Here is a 22,944-nt window from a genome sequence, read left to right as displayed (position 1 = left end):
CAGAGAGTCATAGTGTTTTACAGCACAGTAAGAGACCCTTGGGCCAATCGTGTCTCTGCTGGCCATCTGCACCCATCTATTCCAATCCCATTTTCCAGCACGTGGTCCACAGCCTTGTATGCTATGATGTTTGTAAGTGCTCATCTAAATCAGTATTTTTCAAAGTGGAGGTCTCGACCCATTGGTGGGTCGCAGGGTGGTGTAAAATGGGTCGCCAAAACGATCCCCAAAGATCGCTTGACCTTTTTTCCCATTTTCTCCTTATGTAAATTCTTGCTGCAGTACAATGTATGGCCACATGAGGCTGATGTAGAGGCCAGTGCCATGGACTTTCTAGCCTCCCTGGGTCACTGTCACAGTTACCACCACTTACACAGCCTCCAGCAGCGACTCCTGTTTCTGCAGCAGCTGATCGGCCAGGTTAGTCAGCACCTGCACCTACAACTGAAGAGTTTATAAGAAAAAATAATAATTATCTTTTAAATATCTTTCCTTTAAAAAAAAAATTTAGCGTACCCAATTAATTTTTTCCAATTAAGGGGCAATTTAGTGTGGCCAATCCACCTAGCCTGCACATCTTTGAATTGTGGGGGCAAAACCCACACAAACACAGGGAGAATGTGCAAACTCCACACGGACAGTGACCCAGAGCCGGGTTCGAACCTGGGACCTCGGCGGCGTGAGGCAGCAGGGCTAATCGCGCTGCCCTTTAAATTTCTTTCCTGGAGATACTCCTTCTGCAAAGTTAGTTTCTAGTTATGCTCGTGCTTTATTTCCAGGCCGACATGTCCCACCCAAAACCAAATGACTGCTTACTGGAACATGTTTCTACAAGTACCCCAGTCAGCAATTCATAGTCGGAGTACTCCCAGATAATTCCTGTGTACCCTATGGGAATCTCCGCACCTTTCCATTGGTCCATTGTTACAAAGCTGATTCATGTTTGCCGCATTCTGAACTCGGCTCTGGGGCAATGGGTATGGGTTTGGGAACTCCATCCATCTCAGCAAGGGGGGAAATGCATCTGTTCAAGCACAGCTCATAGGAAGCACAGAATCAATGAACACGCAAAGAGACCAACTTCATGATTGACATTCCGAATCGGATGCATCTTTAATGTCTGCCACTGTTACGATTGTCAATGAATTTTGAACTTCTATTACCATTAACCTTGTGCATGGTGGTTGAATTACTGCTGCAGTTAATCTTGTTGATGACTGTTGAATTCTTGTAACCCTTAACCTGGTCAATCAATCAGGTCACTTTCCACTCACTTTCTGAGATCAGTCACTCTCTCAGTCAGGCTGACATTGCGATCAATGGTGAGCCTCGCTCCTTCCCCATCAGCCCAAAATCCAGGTGTGTTTCCCAGAATGCCCTCACTCCCCCTTCAAACACCAGGAGTCAGCGATCAAAAGACTCGCACACTGATCTGTGCAGAGATTCTTATTACAAGTTATTTAGATCTCTGTGTAACAGCAAAATATAGAAAATACATTTTTATTTTAAAAAATAAATTTAAAGTACCCAATTCTTGTTTTTTTTCAATTAAGGGGCAATTTAGCATGGAAATCTACCTACCCTGCACATTTTGAGTTGTCAGGGGAGACCCATGCAGACAAGGGGAGAATGTGCAAACTTGTCACGCACAATGACCCAATCCTCAGCACCGTGAGGCAGCAGAGAATATATTTTTATTTGCAATTTTTGACATTTAATAATACAAAGTACCAACAGTGAATGTGACATTTAAAAAAGTAACTATGGAGAATCTATTGTGAACGTGGCGTGGGTCGCAAGAGTCGGCCATTTAGTAAAAGTGAGTGGCCGGGAAAAAAAGTTTGAAAAACACTTGATCTAAATGCTTCTTAAATCTTGTTAGGGTTCCTGCCTCTGCCACCCTTTCAAGCAATAAGTTCCAGATTCCTACCACCCTCTGGATGAAAACGTTTTTCGTCAAATCCCCTTTAAATCTCCTGTTCCTCAGCTTAAATCTGTGCTCCCTGGTTATTGACTCTTCTACTAAGAGGTCAATAATTTACCCTATCTATATTCGTCACAATTTTGTACACCTCAATGAGGTCCCCCCTCAGCCTTCCCTGTTCGAAGAAAAGTTAGCCGATCCACACCTCTCTTCATAGCTGAAACACTCCAGGCAACATCCTAGTTAATCTCCTTTGCACCATTTCTAGTGCAATCACAATCTTCCTATAGTGTTGTAGCCATCTAAGATGGCCACCTGCAAAGGACCATGGGAATTATGGCCAACCCAGGATTCAGACAGATACAGAGCCTATGTGTATCTGAAATACAGGTAACCAGAACTGATCAAAACCCCCACTTGTTTGCATTTTAATGGCCCATTTTCCCAGGACAATAGAACTGCAAACAAGCAACCGGTACAGCCACAGACTGATCGGCGCCAGTCTCCTTACTCAGAAAGCCCAACTGCCAAGGTCAATGACCGCTAAGGACCCACCCAGCCACCAACCCCTTTATTGACCGAAATCGAAGACAGTGATCACAGCCCTGTCAAACTATTGGGTCCAAGGTTAAGGACCGCCCCAAAGAGCGCAAAATCCCAGAGGGATAAAAGAGGACACAGCCATGTGTTCCATCTCTTTTGGAACCGGCCTGTGTCAACCCAATCGTAGCAGGAACAGCCAGCCAAGTTCAAGACCAACAATCGCTACCTGACAGATGAGCCCAGCAGAGACAGAGCCACTTTCTTCGAACCAGCCAAGTGAAATCCAGATAAAGGCCTTATCCATTTGCACAGTGCCGGTCGCCCTGAAGTTAAGTATAGGTTATTGTAGTTGATAGGTGTAGTTTAACTCGTAGTAGATATTGTGTTTGCATGTTGAGATAACTCTTGTGTATGTAAATAAACCATCTTTTTAACTAACTAACTGGTTGTGTGGTCATATGATCGATATAAGGGAAGGCTTGTGGTTCAACAACATTATCAAATCAGAGCAGTATGGTGACCAGAACTTCACACAGTACTCTAGCTGTGGCTTAACAAGTTTTATACAGCTCCATCATCATCTCCGTGCTTATAACCTATGTCCCAACTTATAAAGACAAATATCCCTTATGCCTTCGTAACCACTTATCAACCTGCCGTGTTGCCTAGAGGGGTCTTTGGACATCCACTACAATATCTCTCTCTGATCCTTTGTACTTCCTAGCATCCTACCGTTCATTGTAAACACCCTTGCCTTGCTAATCCTCCCAAAATGTATCACCTCACACTTTTCAGTGTTAAATTCCATTTGCCAGTGTTCAGCCCATCTATATCATCTTATAATCGAAGGCTTTCCTCCTCGCTATTTACCTCACTGCCAATCTTTGTGTTATCTGCATCATACGCCCCCCCCCCCCCCCCCCCCCCCCCCCCCCCCGCCGCCGCCACCCACACACATTGACATCTAGATCATTCATGTACACTACAAACAGCAAGGGACCTAGCACTTGGCTTCCATGGGCTCTTACCTTCTCGATCAGTCTCACATGCGTGACCTTGTCAAAAGCCTTACTAAAGTCCATAGAGACCAGGGTTTTTCAAAGTGTGGGTCGTGACCAGTGGGTGGATCATGGATGGGTGTCAGGATGGTTGCAGAGCAATAGGTCACACCTTTCCCAATAGTGGGAGAAGCAACCAATAGCCGCTATCAGCTTTCAAATAGAGAATAGTGGCTGCTGTCACCTTTGAAATGAAAAGTAAGGAGGCTGTGTGCAGTCCTTCGGCCAGAAACAGCAGTATTGAGGTCAGCGCCTTGCACGTACACTTGACATCAAGCGCTCTCCACATATGTGCTTTCGGTGCCAAATCACGGAGCAGTGCTGCTTCCATTTTCTACCTGCTGGCAAGAGGACTTTGAAAATGGATCATTTTATTAAAAGCAAGAGTCAGCCAGTGTCTTAAATAGGCAGTGTAGCTACCGGATAGGAACTCACAAGAGAATCTGCTGCAGAAAGCTGCTCGGTAGAGTCCAGGGCAGGACAGACTACTGCTAGTACTAGTGTTCTTTCTGCACACAATGCAGAGCCTCTGGTTAATAGCCTATAAAGAATAAACTTAATTCGGGAACAAAGCAGTGTAAAGATGATTTCTTGAGGTACGGTTTTGTCAATTGCACCATTGTAAATAAGGATGCAAAGACCATGTGTATTATATGCAGGGAAGTATTGGAAAATGAGAGAAGTTTCAGATTTGAAAGAGAATTGGTGGGTAAAAAATTAATTTTGTGGTCGAGACCCCAAAGTTAGTTATTAACTTATAACTAACTACAAATTAAAAGACTACACTGCTGTCTCTGACCTGTGATACATTAAAAACACACCAAAAGTCCATGAGGCCGTCAGCATTCCGGACAAGCAGCTCCCAGGAGTAAAACAAGCTTTTTGTTGCTATTGCCCTTCACACCGAGTGTGCGAGGTTGGAGTTTCCGTTTTCATAAAGATGAAGACTGCACCTGATATGCGCATTGCCCTCTCCGCCTTTGAACCTGATTCAAGGGAGATAGGACCAAGCAGGCACCCCTTTTGCATTAAAAGTAAGCGAATGTGACATGTGTCACGAAGGTCGGCACGTTGGCAAAGCTGTGAAAATAGTCTTTGAGAAACACGATGTAGACTACATCAAATGCACTGCCCTCATCTACACACCTGGTCACCTCTGCGAAAAATTAAATCAAATTTGAGACACAACCTCCCTGACAAAGCCATGATGACTATTCTTGACTAATCCTTGCCTCTCCAAGTGGAAATAAATTCTATCCTTCAGAATTTTTGCCAATAATTCCCAGACCACTGAGACGCACTGTCCTGTAATTAACTGCATTTTCCATATTTTGCTTCTTGAGTAAAAGTACCACACTAGCTGTGCTGCAGTCCCCTGGCACCTTTCCTGTGGGCAGAGAGCATTTGAAAATTAGTGTCAGAGATCCTGCCATCCCTCACACAGCAGCCTAAGATAGATCTCATCTGGGCCTGGGGTTTATTCGACTTTTAAGCCCACTTGAGCCGTGAACATCTCCTCTCTCTCAATGTGAATCTGTTCATATGGGCGGCACGGCCGCACAGTGGTTAGCACTGTTGCTTCACAGCACCAGAGTCCCAGGTTCGATTCCCGACTTGGGTCACTGTCTGGGTGGAGCTTGCACATGTCTCCCTGTGTCTGCATGGGTTTCCTCAGAGTGCTTCGGTTTTCTCCCAGACATCACAAAAGACATGCTGTTAGGTAATTTGGACATTCTGACTTCTCCCTCAGTGTACCCAAACAGTCGCCGGAATGTGGCGACTGGGGACTTTTCACAATAATTTCACTGCAGCATTAAATGTAAGCCTACTTGTGACAATAAAGATTATTATATCTCAATCCCCCTCCCTGCTCATCCTTCTCCATAGATGCAAAGTACTCCTTTAATACCTCCTGATATCTTTCAGCACCACACACTTGTAAATAAAGTTAATAATCAGGTTTACTTGTTTTTCTCTGCTCAGAGACCTTGGAGTGAACCGTTCAGGAGTCAGCCGGGGGAGGGGCACAGGGCGACTGCAGCCCCTCGGGGCCAGCGGCTGCTCCTGCCCCGAGTGCCGACAGGTGCACTCTATTTCCTTTTTGAATGACTCCCACTCACTGCTCTGATATGGATCTACCGACAAGAAGATGCTCCTAGTTCACTTTGGCCAGATCCTGTCTTATCCCGTTAAAATCAGCCTATCTCCAGTTCAGAAATCCTATTTCCGGTCCATCTTTGCCCTTTTCCATAACTACCTCAAATTTTTTAATACCTTTGGTGAACAAAAATGAATCAATCTTAGTTTTAAATTCATTGATCGAGCACCAATTGTAAATTGTTGAACTGAATTCCAAACGTCTACCATTCTTTGTGGAAAGGATCATTTCATAACTTCACTCTAACTAGTAGAAATTGTTCCTCTCAGTCAACCCTACCTGTTCCCCTTAATATCTCAAAAACTTCAATTAAATCATCCTTCAGCTTTCACATTTCCAGGGAATATGACAGTGTTTTGTTTAATAAAAGGAAAATATACAGATGCTAGAAATAAAAACAAAGTGCTGGAAAAACTGGCAGGTCTGGTAGCATCTCTGCATAAAGAAACTGTGTTAACATTTCAAATCAAACATGACTGTTGTACAGAGAAGAGTCTTATTCAACAGAAAATGTTAATCCTGTTTTCCATGTAGCTCAACCTTGTGAGTCCAGGTGTCATTCTGGTAAATCTATGCCGCGTTCCCTTCAAGGCCAATATATATTTCCTAACGTGTGGTTTCTAGAACTGCTCAGTCTCCAGATGTGGCCTAACCAAGCATGACTTCTACCTGCTCGTGTTCAATTTGTTTAGATACAAAAGCTAGCATTCCATCAGCCTTTTTGATTATTTTCTGGACATGGTACAAGACATTATAATGTGTGTATCTGGACTACAAAGTCTCTTTGGGTCTTTGCTGTTTCTAGCTTTTCACCATTTAGAAAGTACTAAATTCTGTTCTTTTTATGTCCATAATGTATGACCTCACACACATCAAAATCTATTTGCTCTTTCCCTTAATATATCAATGTCTCTTTTTAATTGCACACTTCCAATTACTGACACTACTCGCAGTGCCATTTTTTTTTTGGTCTTTGTTTACATCCCAGCGCAGACCCCAACAGTGGCTAGGATACTGGACCAAAATCCCAATGTTTTATTTATACAAGACTATGCGGAAAGAATACTTGGCTCCAGGGGTGACTGCATGAATAAATAGGTATTTAGTATTTTAAAACAAAAAATATTAATATATTAAACTGTTTAACATCATACTCAAAATATCTTAAACAATGATCCTTTAAACAATACTACTCAATACAGCAAATACAATACCCTAAAATACCATCTCTATCCCAAATTAAACAAGAGAGGAAAAAATATGCAGCTTCCAATCCATCCCGATGGCACAGTAATAGTTGCGTTCCTGAACAGATTTGGCTCCTGTTGGAACCCCTGAAGCCTCTGGCTGGAAGTCTTTAAAAACCTGTTCCGTACTTCCGGAGGCGACCATGGAGCGAGTGGTCGCAAATTTGGCGGCTCCCGCTTGTGGCGGTTTTTTTCAGATCTTTTCTCCAGTTAACAGGTGGATGTGAGGTGGAATAAAGGTGCAGGAGAGCGAGGGGAAGAGAGCCGAAGGCCAGAACCGGTTGAAAAAGAGGGAATCGGTTGTTTGGTGCTGGTGCGGCTCCTGCGACGGACGTGGCAATGGCGGAGGGGCAGGGAGCGGGTCTGCCGGCTCAGTGGTCAACAGACCAACTGGTGAGATTCTTAAAGGAGTTCACCCAGCAATGTAAGGAGAGTCTGGAGGACCTGGCCTGGGCGGTGGATTTGATCAGGGCGGTGGTCGACCACGTGACAACAATGCTGGCGGCCCAGGGTCAGGCAATCCAGAAGATGGAGGAGGTGGCGGAGGAACATGAGCAGCAGTTTGCCTCAATGGCAGCGAAGATGGGGCTGATGTGCAATCAGCAGAAGCGGCTTCAGGGGAAGGTTGAGGACCCAGAGAACCGGTCACGAAGGCAGAATATAAGGATCATGGACCTGCCGGAGGGGAGTGAAGGAACCGTTTCTGGCGCATATGTGGGGAGGATGCTGCAGAAGCTGCTCGGAGAGGGTGCGTTTGCATGGCCATTGGACGTGGATCAAGCACACAGGGCGCTAATGAGGAAGCCCGAGGGAAACAAACAGACAAGGGAGATGGTGGTGCGGTTGCACCGGTTCCTGGACAAGGAGCGAATTATGAGGTGGGCCAGGCAGACGAGGCGCTGTACCTGGGAGGGCAGTGAAATCAGAGTGTACCAGGACCTGGGTTCGAGAGATTAGGGGATCTATTTATTGATGTGGGTTTCCAGTGCTTGGAGAAGGTGTTTGAGTTGTCAGGTGGGAATGGGTCCCGGTATCTGCAGGTGATGGATTTTGTGCAGAGGCAGGTTTCAACCTTCTCGCACCTGCCTCCCCAGGGGCTACAGGTGGTGTTGAGAACAGGAGTGCGGGAAGGGAAGGTCTCAGAGATCTATAAGGTGCTGATGGAGTGGAAAGGGGCCCCGATAAGGGAGGGGAAGAGAAAGTGGGAAGAGCTGGATGGGGAGTTGGAGGTCGGTTTATAGGAGGAAGCCTGAGGAAAGTGAATGCATCTTCATCGAGCTCCAGGCTCAGTGTGATACAGTTTAAGGTGGTCCACATGACTGTGGCCTGGATGAGCAGGTTCTTTGAGGAGGAGGAGCATAGCTGTGGGCGCCGTGCGGGGGGGGGGGGGGGGGGGGGGGGGGGGGATCCTGCTAACCATGTCCATATGTTTTGGGCATGTCCGAGGCGGAGGGGTTTCTGGCAGTGGTTTGCTGACGTCATGTCAGAGGTTTTAAAAGTCAGGATGGTGCCGAGTCCAGAGGTGGCGATCTTTGGTGTGTCGGAAGATCCGGGAACCCAGGGGGTGAGAGATGCCATTGCCTCCCTAGTGGCCTGGAGACGGATCTTACTAGGGTGGAGGGACTCGGAACCCTCGAAATAGGGGGTGTGGGTCAGCAACATGGCAGGGTTTCTGACTTGAGAAAATTAAATTTGCCTTGAGGGGGTTTCCTCGGAGGTGGCAGCCATTCATTGAATTCTTCGAGAAGAATTAAGCTATGAGCAAGGGAGGGAAAGGGGGGGGGGGGCATGAGAGAGATGAGTAGGGCAGGAGAACCAATGGAGGGGTGGTTGGGGAAAGTGGCACTGTTTGTGTAAGCCATGTTGGCTGGGTTTTGTGCTGGGGGGGTGGTTTGTTGGTTATATTGTTGTGTTTGTCTTTTTGTTGAAAATTTGATGTGTAAAATTGTTAAAATTATAAATGCCTCAATAAAATATTTTCTAAAAACAAAATAGCTGTTTCAGCCAATAATAATAATCATTATTGTCACAAGTAGGCATACATCAACACTGCAATGAAATTACTGTGAAAAGCCCCTAGTCGGCACATTCCAGCGCCTGTTCGGATACACTGAGGGAGAATTTAGAATGTCCAAATTACCTAACAGCACGTCTTTTGGGACTTGTGGGAGGAAACTGGAGCACCCGGAGGAAACCCACGCAGACACAGGGAGAACCCAGACCGCGAATTGAACCGGAAACCCTGGAGCTGGGAAGCAATAGTGCTACCCACTGTGCTATTGTGCCGCCAGTTTGTTTCAGCTTTCCCCATGCCCTCAGATAAGTCTGCTCATCTTTAAATGCTATTACTCTTTTTTGACTATCCTACCGGGAGCAAAATACCTGACTTGCAGTCTGAGGTCAGATCAGAACTCAACTCAAAACTCTTTCTTAAAATGTCTGAATACCTTGACTACACCCAGCAATGACATCATCCCCCAAACTGAAAACAAATTACCAGGCTGAAAACACATTCAATCCCCAGGGACTCCCCCCCCTAGTCAAACAATCTTGCATTAGCCGAGTCTGTTCTTACTCTGATCAATTTCACCTCTGGCTCCTAAAAGCTATATGGGCTTGCAAAACAAGATTCATTTTTAAAACTTAACTACTGCCGTAAAACACACTCTAACCCCAGGATTTTAAACCTTTAAATTGCTAAATGTTTATAATCCAATACATCTAAATTCCTGCATGTTTCATACTTTTGCCAAATTTGGATTTCTTCCCAATAATCTAAATCATTGCAATTTTTTTTAATGAGAATGGTTCCAGCGTTGAGACACTTTGCTCCATGGATAGATTGGAAAACTGGGACTTTGCTGCATAGAGACGGTTAAGAGATTTGAGAGACGTTTTCAAAATCATGAGGTGTCTGGACAGAATAAAGAAGGGAAACTGTTCCGACTGATGGAAAGGAACACTGATTTAAAGTGATTGACACAAGAACCAGTGATGACAAAAGAACCAGTGATGACAAAAGAAAAATCTTTCTGCATTGAGTGATTAATACCTGAAATGTACTGGCTGAGAATGTGGTGGACGTAGACACAGAAATTAGATAATAATCTGAGGAGAAAATATTTGGAGGGCTAGGGAAAAAAAGGTGGGGATTGGGAGTTGCTCTCAGGGAGCCTGCATGATGGGCCAAATCGCCTTCTTCCTGACTATAACTATTCTAGGATTCCACAATAGTATACTGTGCAAAATATGTAACCTATTTAATGACAAACAGTTCCCTACACGCTAAACAGAAAACCAAGGAACGGTGTCAAGGCTGCACTTTGTAGATTTTTTAAAGCAATCTACTATAATTGATGCATGCTCATACTACATAATGTTATTAACCATGAACTTCCATTATGTAATCTACAAGATGTTCCTTGTTTCCCCATAATTTATTCATTGCAATCATAAATGTACATTGCCTCTAAAATCAAGCAAGAAAATATTTTATGAATATTGAAGCACAATTTATTTGTAAAGATCAAATTCCAACCATGATGTATTACATCACACAATTTCATTTAAAGCTGTAATACCCATAATACAGTAGCATAACACACTTATCTTACAGCATGTCAGACCACTTTCAATGAAAGTTTCACTTGCTCTATTGGTTTTGCAGCAATCATGCATAATTCCAACCTTGTTCCAATTTAACATCAAATCACTTCATAAAACTGCCCAGGAGTTAGCAATCTGTTGTACATGTGAAAGAATGGCCAGTATGGCAAGCGAAAAATTCACTTTCACGTTATGTCCTTGAAATTAAGGGATATATTTTGGGAAGAGCATGTGAAGCTTTCATCCCTCAGCATGGTTAATATAATTTCAGAGCATCAATGGTGACAGCAGTTCGCCCACATCACATAATTCTAATAATACCTACACAGATTTTAAAAATAACCATAGCTGAATTCTGCATTCTGGAGTAAGACAGTGACATTTGGATTCTTGAGTTTTGTCAGTTCAGTGCAAGTATATTTAAATGCTAAGTATAATGTCTGTTATAATTGAAAATGTTGCCCACAGTGGATTGTCAAGAATGCAACAGTTTTCTCCAGATAGGTTCAGTCGCTGTCTAAAGCTGCAAAATTAATTATTTCCATTTTTCATTTCCGTTGGGAAGCACCATATTGCTGTTCAAGAATATCAATACAGAGAAAGGCATGCAGCTTTTTGGAAGAATTGAAGAGGAGTGCACAGCTAACTATTATACCATAGCCCACCACTCCACAATATATCAGTAGCTATGGGAATTATGTAGGAACAGTTTAACAATAAAACCCCTTGAACAGTAGTTTCCGCTTCTGCATTTCTGCTTCTTCTGTCGAAACAGATTATAGTAATTCTGTACATTCATTATAAATTAGCTTCAATCAATAATCAGGAATGTAGTAATAAAAATAAGATTTCATTTTTTACACTTTTGCAGAAATTCAACCTTCTACCAGTATCTAGCAAAGTGTTTCAGAATGCTGTTACATTACAAGTGCTTAAACATGTTGTATGGGGTACAAAAAAATGCAACATTTGACAACTGAACTCACAAATCTAAAGGAAGTTTGAAATTATTACTTCCAATTCTCCCCTGGTTATTTTAGTATTACAAATACCAATTCAGTTCTGGAGTGAAATAAGTTCAATACCAATGTCAAGACCTGAATCAGCTATATTCTACGAATAGTGGTGAGTGGAAATGAGTGCAGATTTCTCAAGTATCAGCTACTGTTCTTCAATATTTAACGAACATAAATATTGTTTTGTAGCCAATAGTAAAAAAATGTGATCTTGTACAATCAAAAGTAACTCGAATCTATGATTTGAAAAGCAATTTTACCCAATATTTAAAAAAAATTAAATACAACTGTAAACCTGCTTACAATTCTGTCATTTTACTGCATTGACAAATGCAAGAGTTCCTAGAGTGGTTCTTAGAATCAGTGATTTGACTAAATAACATGAGGTTAACTTTATAACATCCACAGGCATCTCAAAAGGTGAACATGCCATTGTGAAATTCTTTGCTAAAATTGGCATTAACTTAGCAATCATACATTTAAGAACATTTGTACTAAAATAAGTAAATACATGTATTTCTTTATAAAAGGTCATTCACTGTATAAGCGGAAATGTATCTATCAGATCAGAACTGATAATATATATTTCCTATAAACCAAATTTAATCTCATCAGATTTAGAATCTACTAAAATATTGTGTGTAAAAGGCTGTATTAAAGTTTAGAGGTTGTATCTTTGTTAATTAGAAAAGTGATCTGTTCTCTCCCTGGATCTCCATCATAATGAATGCTAACAAATAGAAATCACCATTGTATAAAGCTAATTTGAATGGAAACTAATATTTACATTATCAAAAATGTAGCCCAGAATACACAGATAGAAAAGAGAAAACAAATCAGATGAAAGAGACATGTTCTACAATCCACCAGCTTTCACCTGATCCTACTCCATTCTAGCTGCTCTCTCAGAAGCCTGGCCCTCAGACAGTCTTACAGGTGTATGTTGTAGTAGTTTTGATGTGTCATATTAAACCCATGTGTGGCTTTGGGTTTTGTCCAAGAGTGAGAGTAGGGATGAGGTGCAGGGAGGAGAGAGAAAGCGAATTGAAGATAGACAATTTGGAAGGAAGAGGATTCTTCACTTCCCATGAACAATGCCACAAGACATCTATTAGAAAAAAAGGGCACAAAAATTAATATTCTGTGGCACAAATTCTAATTTATCAATAGTGAAACTTAGTCCTCATGTAGAAATTGACTCATTGTAATAATGAAGTGTCGCTAGAAAGATTGTATCAAAACCAAATTGGATTTGTACAATAATTGGTGTACTGGCAGCAATTAGTTACGCAAAATTCAAGGATATTCAAAGCAAACTACTTTTCAACATCTTAGTTTTTAAAAATGGTATGAAAAGATGTTGATGGCAACACTAAGCAATAAATTACAGTTGGAAATTGAAGTGGTTTTAAGAATGGAGACAAAATGTCCATGTGTATGGCAACAATTGCCTGAAATTGATTTATTACAGATGCCACTTAAATTTATTTAAAATATAACATAGGTAGTTACCCGCATCATGTTAGCACACAAGATAATGATAATGGATTGAGAAGCTGAAAGCCAAATAGATCTGACCCAACCAATTAGTTAAGTTAATGTGCCAATGGGTTAGTGTTTAGTGACCAGTAAACTTCATAGTCATTCTGTCTACTTCTAGTAGCATAGATGGAAAGGGTAAACAATATTTTGTACGTCTCGTTTTTGCAGATTGGAGCTCAGCAATATAAAGCATTGATTGTAATAGCTTTGGATATCCAAGTAGTTACTTGCCTAAATGCAATTCGCAAGCATATCATTACAGTCCTCCATTCCGATTTATAGTGAAGATTGAAGTCACAAGTGGATTCTGTAACCATAAGATTAAGGACTCTTGTCCAAATAATTTAACAATTTATCTACCAATCCATAAAATGACTATATTCTCAAACAAATAAAAAGGTTTTAAACTGCAACGTAAAAAGACACTGGGCAAGATTTTCTGTCGTCCCCACAGTGTGTTTCTTGGTAGCCAGCAGCAGGATCTTTTAGTCTCGCTGTTGTCAATGGGAAACCCGCGGTGGGGGTGTGCCGTCGGTAGAAGATTCCGCCGGCTTGAACAGCCAGAAGAACTCACTCACAATTGAAAATGATGCAAAATAACAGCATTAATGCTGAAGTTAATGTCAATAAAATGATGTTAACAATATAGACAAGTTCATCTTCGAGTTGAATGCATTTAAAAAATAACAGATACTGCAACTTCATTTCAAACTGTCCTGGAAGGAGTGCATTATTTCTGGAAGAAAGCTTGCTTTGTCTGGATGGAGGTCAACAGTAGTCGGCGCTATTGCCAAAGTTGATTTCAGGTGAACCACCAAATTACAGCCAAAGCTGTGGTGATGCCATTCAGGATTGCCATATTGTAGCCCATATGGAACGAATGGCCCGTTAATTTCCTGAAAACAGAACATTGAAAATTATATTATTTAAGAATTAGATAAGTTTGAGAGGCCTAATAACTAATATTAAAGCATGGCAATACCTCATATGTGTAGCTCATCTAAATTGAATAATTACACTGGCAATATTTCTTACATCATCTCAAAACATCTTTGTTTCCAGTTTACATGGAGTAATTCCAGTTGGTTTCACATCCCTACTTCAGTAAATTAGCGCTCACAAAATAAATAGGGAAAGTCAAGTGCAAACACTTCTATGGGCAAAAAAAATACAAAATAATTATTCCACAATATATTGCGTTTTAAATTCTTGTCAAATTTCAATACTGACATGAAACTGGCAGTTTGTGAAAACAAAATGCTTCGGTGGACAACTTCCACTTACTCACTTTTAGTGCGCACAAGTATTTCAGAATTATATCGTAACACCAGAGGTCATAATACCTCAAGGAAAATACATAGAAATGTGTATGTTCAGGAGTGAAGTATAGTACAAGTTTCACAATACAATATTCAGATTGGGATTTTCATCTAGTTAACAGGATGTTCACTCACAATTCTATTTAGTGCAGAGGCAAGTTCCATTGGGATATAAGTTAGTCAGAAGCCACTTAGAACATACAGTGCAGAAGGAGGCCGTTCGGCCCATTGAGTCTGCACTGACCCACTTAAGCCCTCACTTCCACCCTATTCCCGTAACCCAATAACCCCATCTAACTTTTGGTCACCAAGGGCAATTTATCATGGCCAATCCACCTAACCTGCACGTCTTTTTGGACTGTGGAAGGAAACCAGAGCACCCGGAGGAAACCCACACAGACACGGGGAGAACATGCAGACTACTTACAGACAGTGACGCAGTGGGGAATCGAACTTGGGACCCTGGTGCTAAGCCACAGTGCTATCCACTTGTGCTACCGTGGTGCCTCCTCACTTCTTCAGCAAATCTCACATAACTGGCTGCTGGGGCCATGGTGGGGTTTGGTTCTTCAACCTTGTTCTGCCTGCTACATGCACACATGTGCGCCTCTTTCTCCTGATCATGTTCATCTTGCTTCACATAATCAATGATTTGTCCAACAGCAATGGAGAAAACTACTTTCATGATGCAGACATTGGATTCAAAGTGTATGTTTGTAGTTGCAAGAGAATTTACACCTCAAAGAAGTCACAATTTCACAGTCAGCTGTTGGCACCCATGTGACATGATACAAACTCTGCCGGTGCTACGCAAATTAAAAACTGATTCTAACAATAATTACAATCGCTTTTTGTCACAAGTGGGCTTCAATGAAGTTACTGCGAAAAGCCCCTAGTCACCACATTCCGGCGCCTGTTCGGGGAGGCCAGTACAGGAATTGAACCCGCGTTGCTGACATTGTTCTGCATTAAAAGCCAGCTGTTTAGCCCACTGTGCTACACCAGCCCCTATGCTCAGCTCTTCCCTTGATGAGAGTTTCCTACAGAGCATCCAACAAAAATTGCCCACAAGCATTATGCACAGTACTGCCCGTTTCATACAATAAAGTATTACAGCATCTATTGACTGAATAATGCATGTGGTACTCTAAATAAATTCTCAACTGCAGTTTCTTCTCTCTGCACCTAGCCCTTCCCCACCCTATCCCACTCATATATGAATACAAACTAACACAGTAATTTTTTGCTGACCATTTTTATTTGATGTGATTGTTTTGTTGAGAGTTCAGTTGCTATGCGTGGCTTTTAAAATACAACGGTCACATCAAATCAGCATTAAAGATGTCTTTGGGCTAATATCAGTTAAGGTTTCCAGAATATTAATATGCAGGGAGAGGTTAATGCTTCCGGTGGGAATGTAGTTTGCCTTCCCATTGATGTACCTGAAGCAGCTGATTCAGGTTATTGAGAGAAGAATTAGCTCCAAATTCTCCGGTGAATACATTCAACCTTTTTCAGTGAGACAAGCTCAGACAGTGACACTGTTGATGATAGGAATAAATTCAAATGAAGCAGCAATTTCAGGTGGGAATCTAAATTATCAATGATTTGAAGGTGCAACAAATTTTTGGTGTATTTTCAATGCAAACATTTTTGGGCAATATTAGATCATCATTTTGTGTGTGGTTTGGCAAATTAATAAAATTGGCCTCTTTCTGAAAAGTCTCCAGAAATTTGTCAAACTATGTCAAAACGTATAAAGTCCTCAGTAGCACACTTGCAAATTCATTACTATTTGGAAACCAATAAAACACCTTCAGATGCCCAAAGTTGGAGAACCAGTCATGGAGGCGGGTGTCTTAATTTTAAACTTTGAGAGAAAGGAAAGAGATAGAAGTTAAGGTGGCAAATCTAGGCTTCGCAAAGTTGATCAAATCTTAAAATTGCAATTTAACATTTTGTTCAATTTCCCTCCTAAATTCAATGTTTACGTTAAATTGATAAAATTGCACATGTAAACACTTTGCATTCACTCTACAACGGTGTGGATTGTTATAAACACATTACTGAAAATAAGGATATCTGCATGTATGATTAAGGTCACGTGTTGGATTGGATTTGTTTATTGTCATGTGTACCGAGGTATAGTGAAAAGTATTGTTCTACGTACAGTTCAGACAGATCATTCCATACATGGAAAAAACATAGGGCAAAAATAAATACACTGTAAATACATAGACACAGGCATCGGGTGAAGCATACAGGAGTGTAGAACTACTCAGTAGAAAAGATGTGTGAAGAGATCAGATCAGTCCACAAAAGGGTCGCTTAGGAGTCTGGTAAAAGCGGGGAAGAAGCTGTTTTTGGATCTGTTCGTGCGTGTTCTCAGGCATTTGTATTTCCTGCCGATGGAAGGAGTTAGAAAAGTGAATAAGTCGGGTGGGAGGGGTCTTTGATTATGCTGCCCGCTTTCCCCAGGCAGCTGGAGGTGTAGACAGAGTCAATGGGGAGGTGGGTTCGCGTGATGGACTGGGTTGTGTTCACCACTCCGTAGTTTCTTATGGTCTTGGGCCGAGCAGTTGCCATACCAGGCTGTGATGCAGCCAGATAGGATGCTTTCTATGGTCTGTGAAAGTTTGAATGAGTCAATGTGGTCATGCAGAATTTCCTTAGTTTCCTGAGAAAGTACAGGTGCTGTTACGCTTTCTTGGTCGTAGCATCAACGTGGGCGGACCAGGACAGATTGTTCGTGATGTGCACACCTAGGAATCTGAAGCGGTCAACCATCTCCACCGTGGCCCCATTGATGCAGACAGGGGTGTGTACGATATTTTGCTTCCTGATGTCAATCACCAGATATTTCGTTTTGCTGACATTGAGGGGGAGATTGTTGTCATCACACCATTCCACAAGGTTCTCGATCTCCCTCTTGTAATCTGACTCATAGCATTTCATAATGATTGATGTCAGGGCCACCGGACGCAGTCGTTGAGCCTCATTTCCTGGTTCTTCTTTGGCACCGGTATGATGGTGGTCTTCTTGTAGCAGATGGGGACCTTGGAACAGAGTAGGGAGAGGTTGACGATGTCCGCGAACATATCTGCCAGCTGGTCCGCGCAGGGTCTGAGTGCACGATCAGGGACCCCGTCGAGACCTATTGCTTTATTTCACAACCCAAAGATGTGCACAGTAGGTGGATTGTTCCCGCTAAATTGCTCCTTAATTGGGAAAAAAAATTAGGTACACTAAATTTTTCTAAAAAGGATCCCTATCCGAGGGTTCACTCTCAAAATGGCCGATCAGACTTCTGAAGCTGTGATGGTGGGTATGGGTATGTCCGAGACTGCTGGGCAGTTGACAGTGGTTTAATGGTTTCCTGCTCGAACTGAGCATAGAGAATTGCGTTCATTGGGGAGGGGTGAGCTGCTGCCGGAGAATCTATTCGGCTTCACTTTATAGCCCGTTGTGTTGTTTAAGCCTTGCCACAACTGACGAGAGCCTGTGGCGTTAGTCTGTGACTCTAGCTTGGTCTGATATTGTCTCGTGGCATCCCTCTGCGGAGGTCGTACCTGGATTTCTGGTCAGCATCGCCTGTCTTGAACGCCTCAGACCTGGTTTTCAGTAGGGAATCAATCTCCCCATTAAACCATGGTTTCCGGTTGGGGAACGTACGTCCTACCTTTGGCATGCAGCCGTCTACACATTTGTTGATAAAGTCTGTGACGGTGCTGGGATACTTGTTTCGGTTGGTCGCTGAGTTCTTAAGTATGGATCAGTCCACTGACTCCAAGCAGTCACATAGGAGTTATTTTGTTGCCCCAGACCAGCACTGAATGACCTTCTTAACTGGATTCTCCCACTTAAGTTTCTGGTTGTATGCCAGGAGAAGGAGCACCGAAGTGCAGTCGGGGGATGGATCGGTATGCACGCTTGATTTTTGTGTAGCAGTGGTCGAGTGTTGGCGCCCCTGGTGGGACAGATGTGTTGGTGGAATTTTGGCAGTACAGTCGAGGTTGACCTGGTTGAAGGCCCGGCCACGATGAAAATCGCCTCTGGGTGTTCTGTTTCATTGGTATTTATAGTGGTGTACAATTCGTCAAGTTCCTTCTTCACTTCTGCCTGGGGGTGGGATGTAGACCGCTGTGATAATGGCTGAAGTGAACTCCTGTGAAAGGCAGTATGGGTGGCACTTCACGGTCAGGTATTCCAGGTCCAGGGTGCAGTAGGCTGCTGGGGTGCCACGTTCGAGCACCAGGAAGAGTTGATGAGGAGGCAAACCCTTCCCTCCTTCGCTTTCCCTGATGACACTGTGCGGTCCATCCAGTGTATTGAGAAACTTCAGGTTGTATGGCCAGTCCGATGAGGCAGGGGTGAGCATGTCTCTGTGAAACAGAGCACAGTGGTCTCTTGCTTCCCTCTGAGAGTTCATCCAGCTTGGGCAGCACGGTGGCGCGGTGGGTTAGCCCTGCTGCCTCACGGCGCCGAGGTCCCAGGTTCGATCAAGGCTCTGGGTGGAGTTTGCACACTCACCCCGTGTTTGCGTGGATTTCGCCCCCACAACCCAAAGATGTGCAGGTTAGGTGGATTAGTCATGCTAAATTGCCCCTTAATTGGAAAAAATGAATTGAGTACTCTAAATTTATTAAAACAAAGTTCATCCAACTTATTTTCGACCGTTTGTACATTTGCCAGGATTATGCTGGGGAGAGGAGACCTGAAAGCGCGTTTTTTAGTATCACCTGCAGACCGCCACGTGTGCAATGTCATGGGTGTTTATGGTGGATAAAATAAATAATGTGCTACTTAGGTTTGAAGTTGGGCAGGAAAAACTTAAATCTCAACAGATCATTTATCTTAAATCAAAATACATTTGGAGCATAGTGGCAAAGATTAGTGGGAGACTAGAGGACTGGGAAATCTTTCGGGGGCAACAGAAAGCTACTAAAAAAGCTATAAAGAAGAGTAAGATAGATTATGAGAGTAAACTTGCTCAGAATATAACAACAGATAGTAAAAGTTTCTACAAATATATAAAACATAAGAGTGGCTAAGGTAATTATTGGTCCTTTAAAGGATGAGAAGGGAGACGAGGAAATGGCTGAGGAACTGAACAGGTTTTTTGGGTCGGTCTTCACAGTGGAAGACACAAATAACATACCAGTGACTGATAGAAATTAGGCTATGACAGGTGAGGACCTTGAGATGATTGTTACCACAAAGGAGGTAGTGATGGGCAAGCTAATGGGGCTAAAGGTAGACAAGTCTCCTGGCCCTGATGGAATGCATCCCAGAGTGCTAAAAGAGATGGCTAGGGAAATTGCAGATGCACTAGTGATAATTTACCAAAATTCACTAGACTCTGGGGTGGTCCCGGCAGATTGGAAATGAGCAAACGTGACACCACTGTTTTAAAAAGGAGGTAGGCAGAAAGTGGGTAATTATAAGCCGGAGCTTAACTTCGGTGGTAGGGAAGATGCTGGAATCTATCAAGGAAGAAATAGCGAAGCATCTGGATGGAAATTGTCCCATTGGGCAGACGCAGCATGGGTTCATAAAGGGCAGATCGTGACTAATTTAGTGGAATTTTTTGAGGACATTACCAGTGCGATAGATAACGGGGAGCCAATGGATGTGGTATATCTAGATTTTCAGAAAGCCTTTGACATGGTGCCACACAAAAGGTTGCTGCATAAGATAAAGATGCATGGCATTAAGGGTAAAGTAGTAGCATGGATAGAGGATTGGTTAATTAATAGAAAGCAAAGAGTGGGAATTAATGGGTGTTTCTCTGGTTGGCAATCAGTAGCTAGTGGTGTCCCTCAGGGATCAGTGTTGGGCCCTCAATTGTTCACAATTTACACAGATGATTTGGAGTTGGAGACCAAGGGCAATGTGTCCAGGTTTGCAGACGAGACTAAGATGAGTGGTAAAGCAAAAAGTGCAGAGGATACTGGAAGTCTGCAGAGGGATTTGGATCGGTTAAGTGAACGGGCTAGGGTCTGGCAGATGGAATACAATGTTGACAAATGTGACGTTATCCACTTTGGTAGGAATAACAGCAAAAGGGGTTATTATTTAAATGGCAAAATATTAAAACATGCTGCTGTGCAGAGAGACCTGGGTGTGCTAGTGCATGAGTCGCAAAAAGTATGTTTACAGGTGCAACAGGTGATTAAGAAGGCAAATGGAGTTTTGTCCTTCATTGCTAGAGGGATGGAGTTTAAGACTAGGGAGGTTATGCTGCAATTGTATAAGGTGTTAGCGAGGCCACACCTGGAGTATTGTGTTCAGTTTTGGTGTCCTTACCTGCGAAAGGATGTACTGGCACTGGAGAGTGTGCAGAAGAGATTCACGAGGTTAATCCCAGAGCTAAAGGGGTTGGATTATGAGGCGAGGTTGAGTAGACTGGGACTGTACTTGTTGGAATTTAGAAGGATGAGGGGGGATCTTATAGAAACATATAAAATTATGAAGCGAATAGATAGGATAGATGCGGGCAGGTTGTTTCCACTGGTGGGTGAAAGCAGAACTAGGGGGAATAGCCTCAAAATAAGGGGAAGTAGATTTAGGACTGAGTTTAGGAGGAACTTCACCCAAAGGGTTGTGAATCTATGGAATTCCTTGTCCAGTGAAGCAGTAGAGGCTCCTTCATTAAATGTTTTAAAGATAAAGATAGATAGTTTTTTGAAGAATCAAGGGATTAAGGGTTATGGTATTCAGGCCAGAAAGTGGGGCTGAGACCACAAAAGATCAGCCATGATCTCATTGAATGGTGGAGCAGGCTCGAGGAGCCAGATGGCCTACTCCTGCTCCTAATTCTTATGTTCTTATAGTTACAAGAACTGGTGTTTTAGCAGTCAAGATTTACTATGGTCGCGATTTAATGGAAAATGCACTATGCGGCACTTTAGGCATGACTGGCCGGGTGTTTCCCACCAGCCGTGTTGGCAAGACCACATTTAATGACACTTCATGCCATTAATGGTTCCCAGGCTACCTAATTCGCCAGACTGCCACCTCGGTAGCTATGCACTAACAAGGGGGAGCTGCTTTTAAGCGCTCCCTCACAACTCACTCCCAGTCAGTGCACAGGCATCGCACAACGCAGACCTGCTCCCCCTTTTGGAAATGCCAACCTCGCCAGGATTCTCGACGCGCGGATGTGTGATGGGACATCCTGAACCTCCAAGGCGGTCATAGGATTAGCCGCTGTTGCCAATGCCGCCTGGGAGGCAGTGACAGTCAGGTCAGGAAGCGTGACCAGGAGGACCACGTACACTGCAGGAACATGACCAATGACCTCCACCGAACCGAAAGGGCAAGTTAATACCGGCCCCCTGGCATCAGTTCAGCCTGCCACCCCCCAGATTTCCAATTCCCCCCCTCACCCCCCAAAACAAGTCAGTGGCTGGTACATCGCCCCAGTACCCCTCCCACCATATCTGATCACTATGCTCATGCCCCAGCACACCCACCACACAACCCCGCCTTGTCCAGGTGCGGTGGCCACACATACCAACCGGCATAGACCTCCCTGATGCACCAAGCACATGACGTAGGAGAAGTTAGCCCATAATAAGCGTGAAAGGGCCCAGACAGGCAGCGGAATTTCAGATATCAGAGCCCTGGAGATCGAGGGGTTGACCAAGTAGAGAGCAGTCACCGAATGCAAGGTTGGCTTGCGCCATAGAGGTGAGTATCCATCGCCCCTTCACAAAAATGACATGCCTCAAGTGAATTCTTCAAGTCAGACAAAATGATTCCTCCCTATCATTGACCATATATCCCTTCTCTCGCATGATCTCCACCTGCGGGGGCCGGGTCAATTGGGGTCACCCTCTGCCCCCTCGGAGTCCACCATCGAGGAGGCACAGCTCAAATCCCCACCTTCCACCAGGGCAGAGACACACACACCCTGTGGGCGATATTAATGGGCAGGATTTTGGTGCAATGGCAGGCTTCTGGAGCACTATCGGGTGAGCACCTCACAGTTGCTGACACACATCAGGCAGAGGCAGGATCATCCAAGGGAGTCAGTAGTCAGAGGTCTGCTGGATCCCAGGACTCAGCTGAGTCCCTGTCGGATGCCGAGCCTCTGGGCAAGGTTATTCCAGAACTGATGCAGATGCTAGGACATGGCCGTGAGATTCAGGAGAGGATGTCAGCGACACTCTGGCATGTGCATAGCTCATTCAGGAGTCCCAAAAGCTACAGGTGCAGAGGATGGTACCGTCTCGGACCCTCCTCGGCCTGATGGACGGCCACCAGCGTCGACGCTGCTGCCACCTTCTCCGGCGTCTGACCGCCTGTGCTTCCACCAACAGCTGGAGGGCAGCCGCTGTGGGGTAAACAACACCACCCATCATGGTATCCGTATGGAATTGGAGAATTAGACAGAATGACAATCGGTTAGGGCTTCCATCCCAGGAGCCTCATATCCACCAAGTCTCCCCCACCTTCACGCGTCCTGTCTTATCTGAGTGTCATTCACCGAGCCAGTTGTGCTGGAGAACCCCGCTCTGTAGACTCAC

At 43.7% G+C, this 22,944-nt stretch overlaps 1 protein-coding gene across 1 annotated transcript in view; it reads right to left on the bottom strand.

Annotated features, from left to right (window-relative positions):
* Positions 1–10,420: 10,420 nt before the first annotated feature.
* arl6ip6 (ADP-ribosylation factor-like 6 interacting protein 6) overlaps positions 10,421–22,944 on the bottom strand; it is a 52,381-nt gene continuing 39,857 nt past the window's right edge. The window contains exon 4 of the mRNA XM_038789555.1: positions 10,421–13,990. Coding sequence (XP_038645483.1) covers positions 13,897–13,990 — 94 coding nt within the window. The 3' untranslated portion in view covers positions 10,421–13,896. The remainder of the gene's footprint in view (positions 13,991–22,944) is intronic.

The sequence above is a fragment of the Scyliorhinus canicula genome, chromosome 2, assembly GCF_902713615.1.
Source record: "Scyliorhinus canicula chromosome 2, sScyCan1.1, whole genome shotgun sequence".
Taxonomy (NCBI): Eukaryota; Metazoa; Chordata; class Chondrichthyes; order Carcharhiniformes; family Scyliorhinidae; genus Scyliorhinus; species Scyliorhinus canicula.
This window is presented reverse-complemented; position numbering and strand designations above follow the sequence as displayed.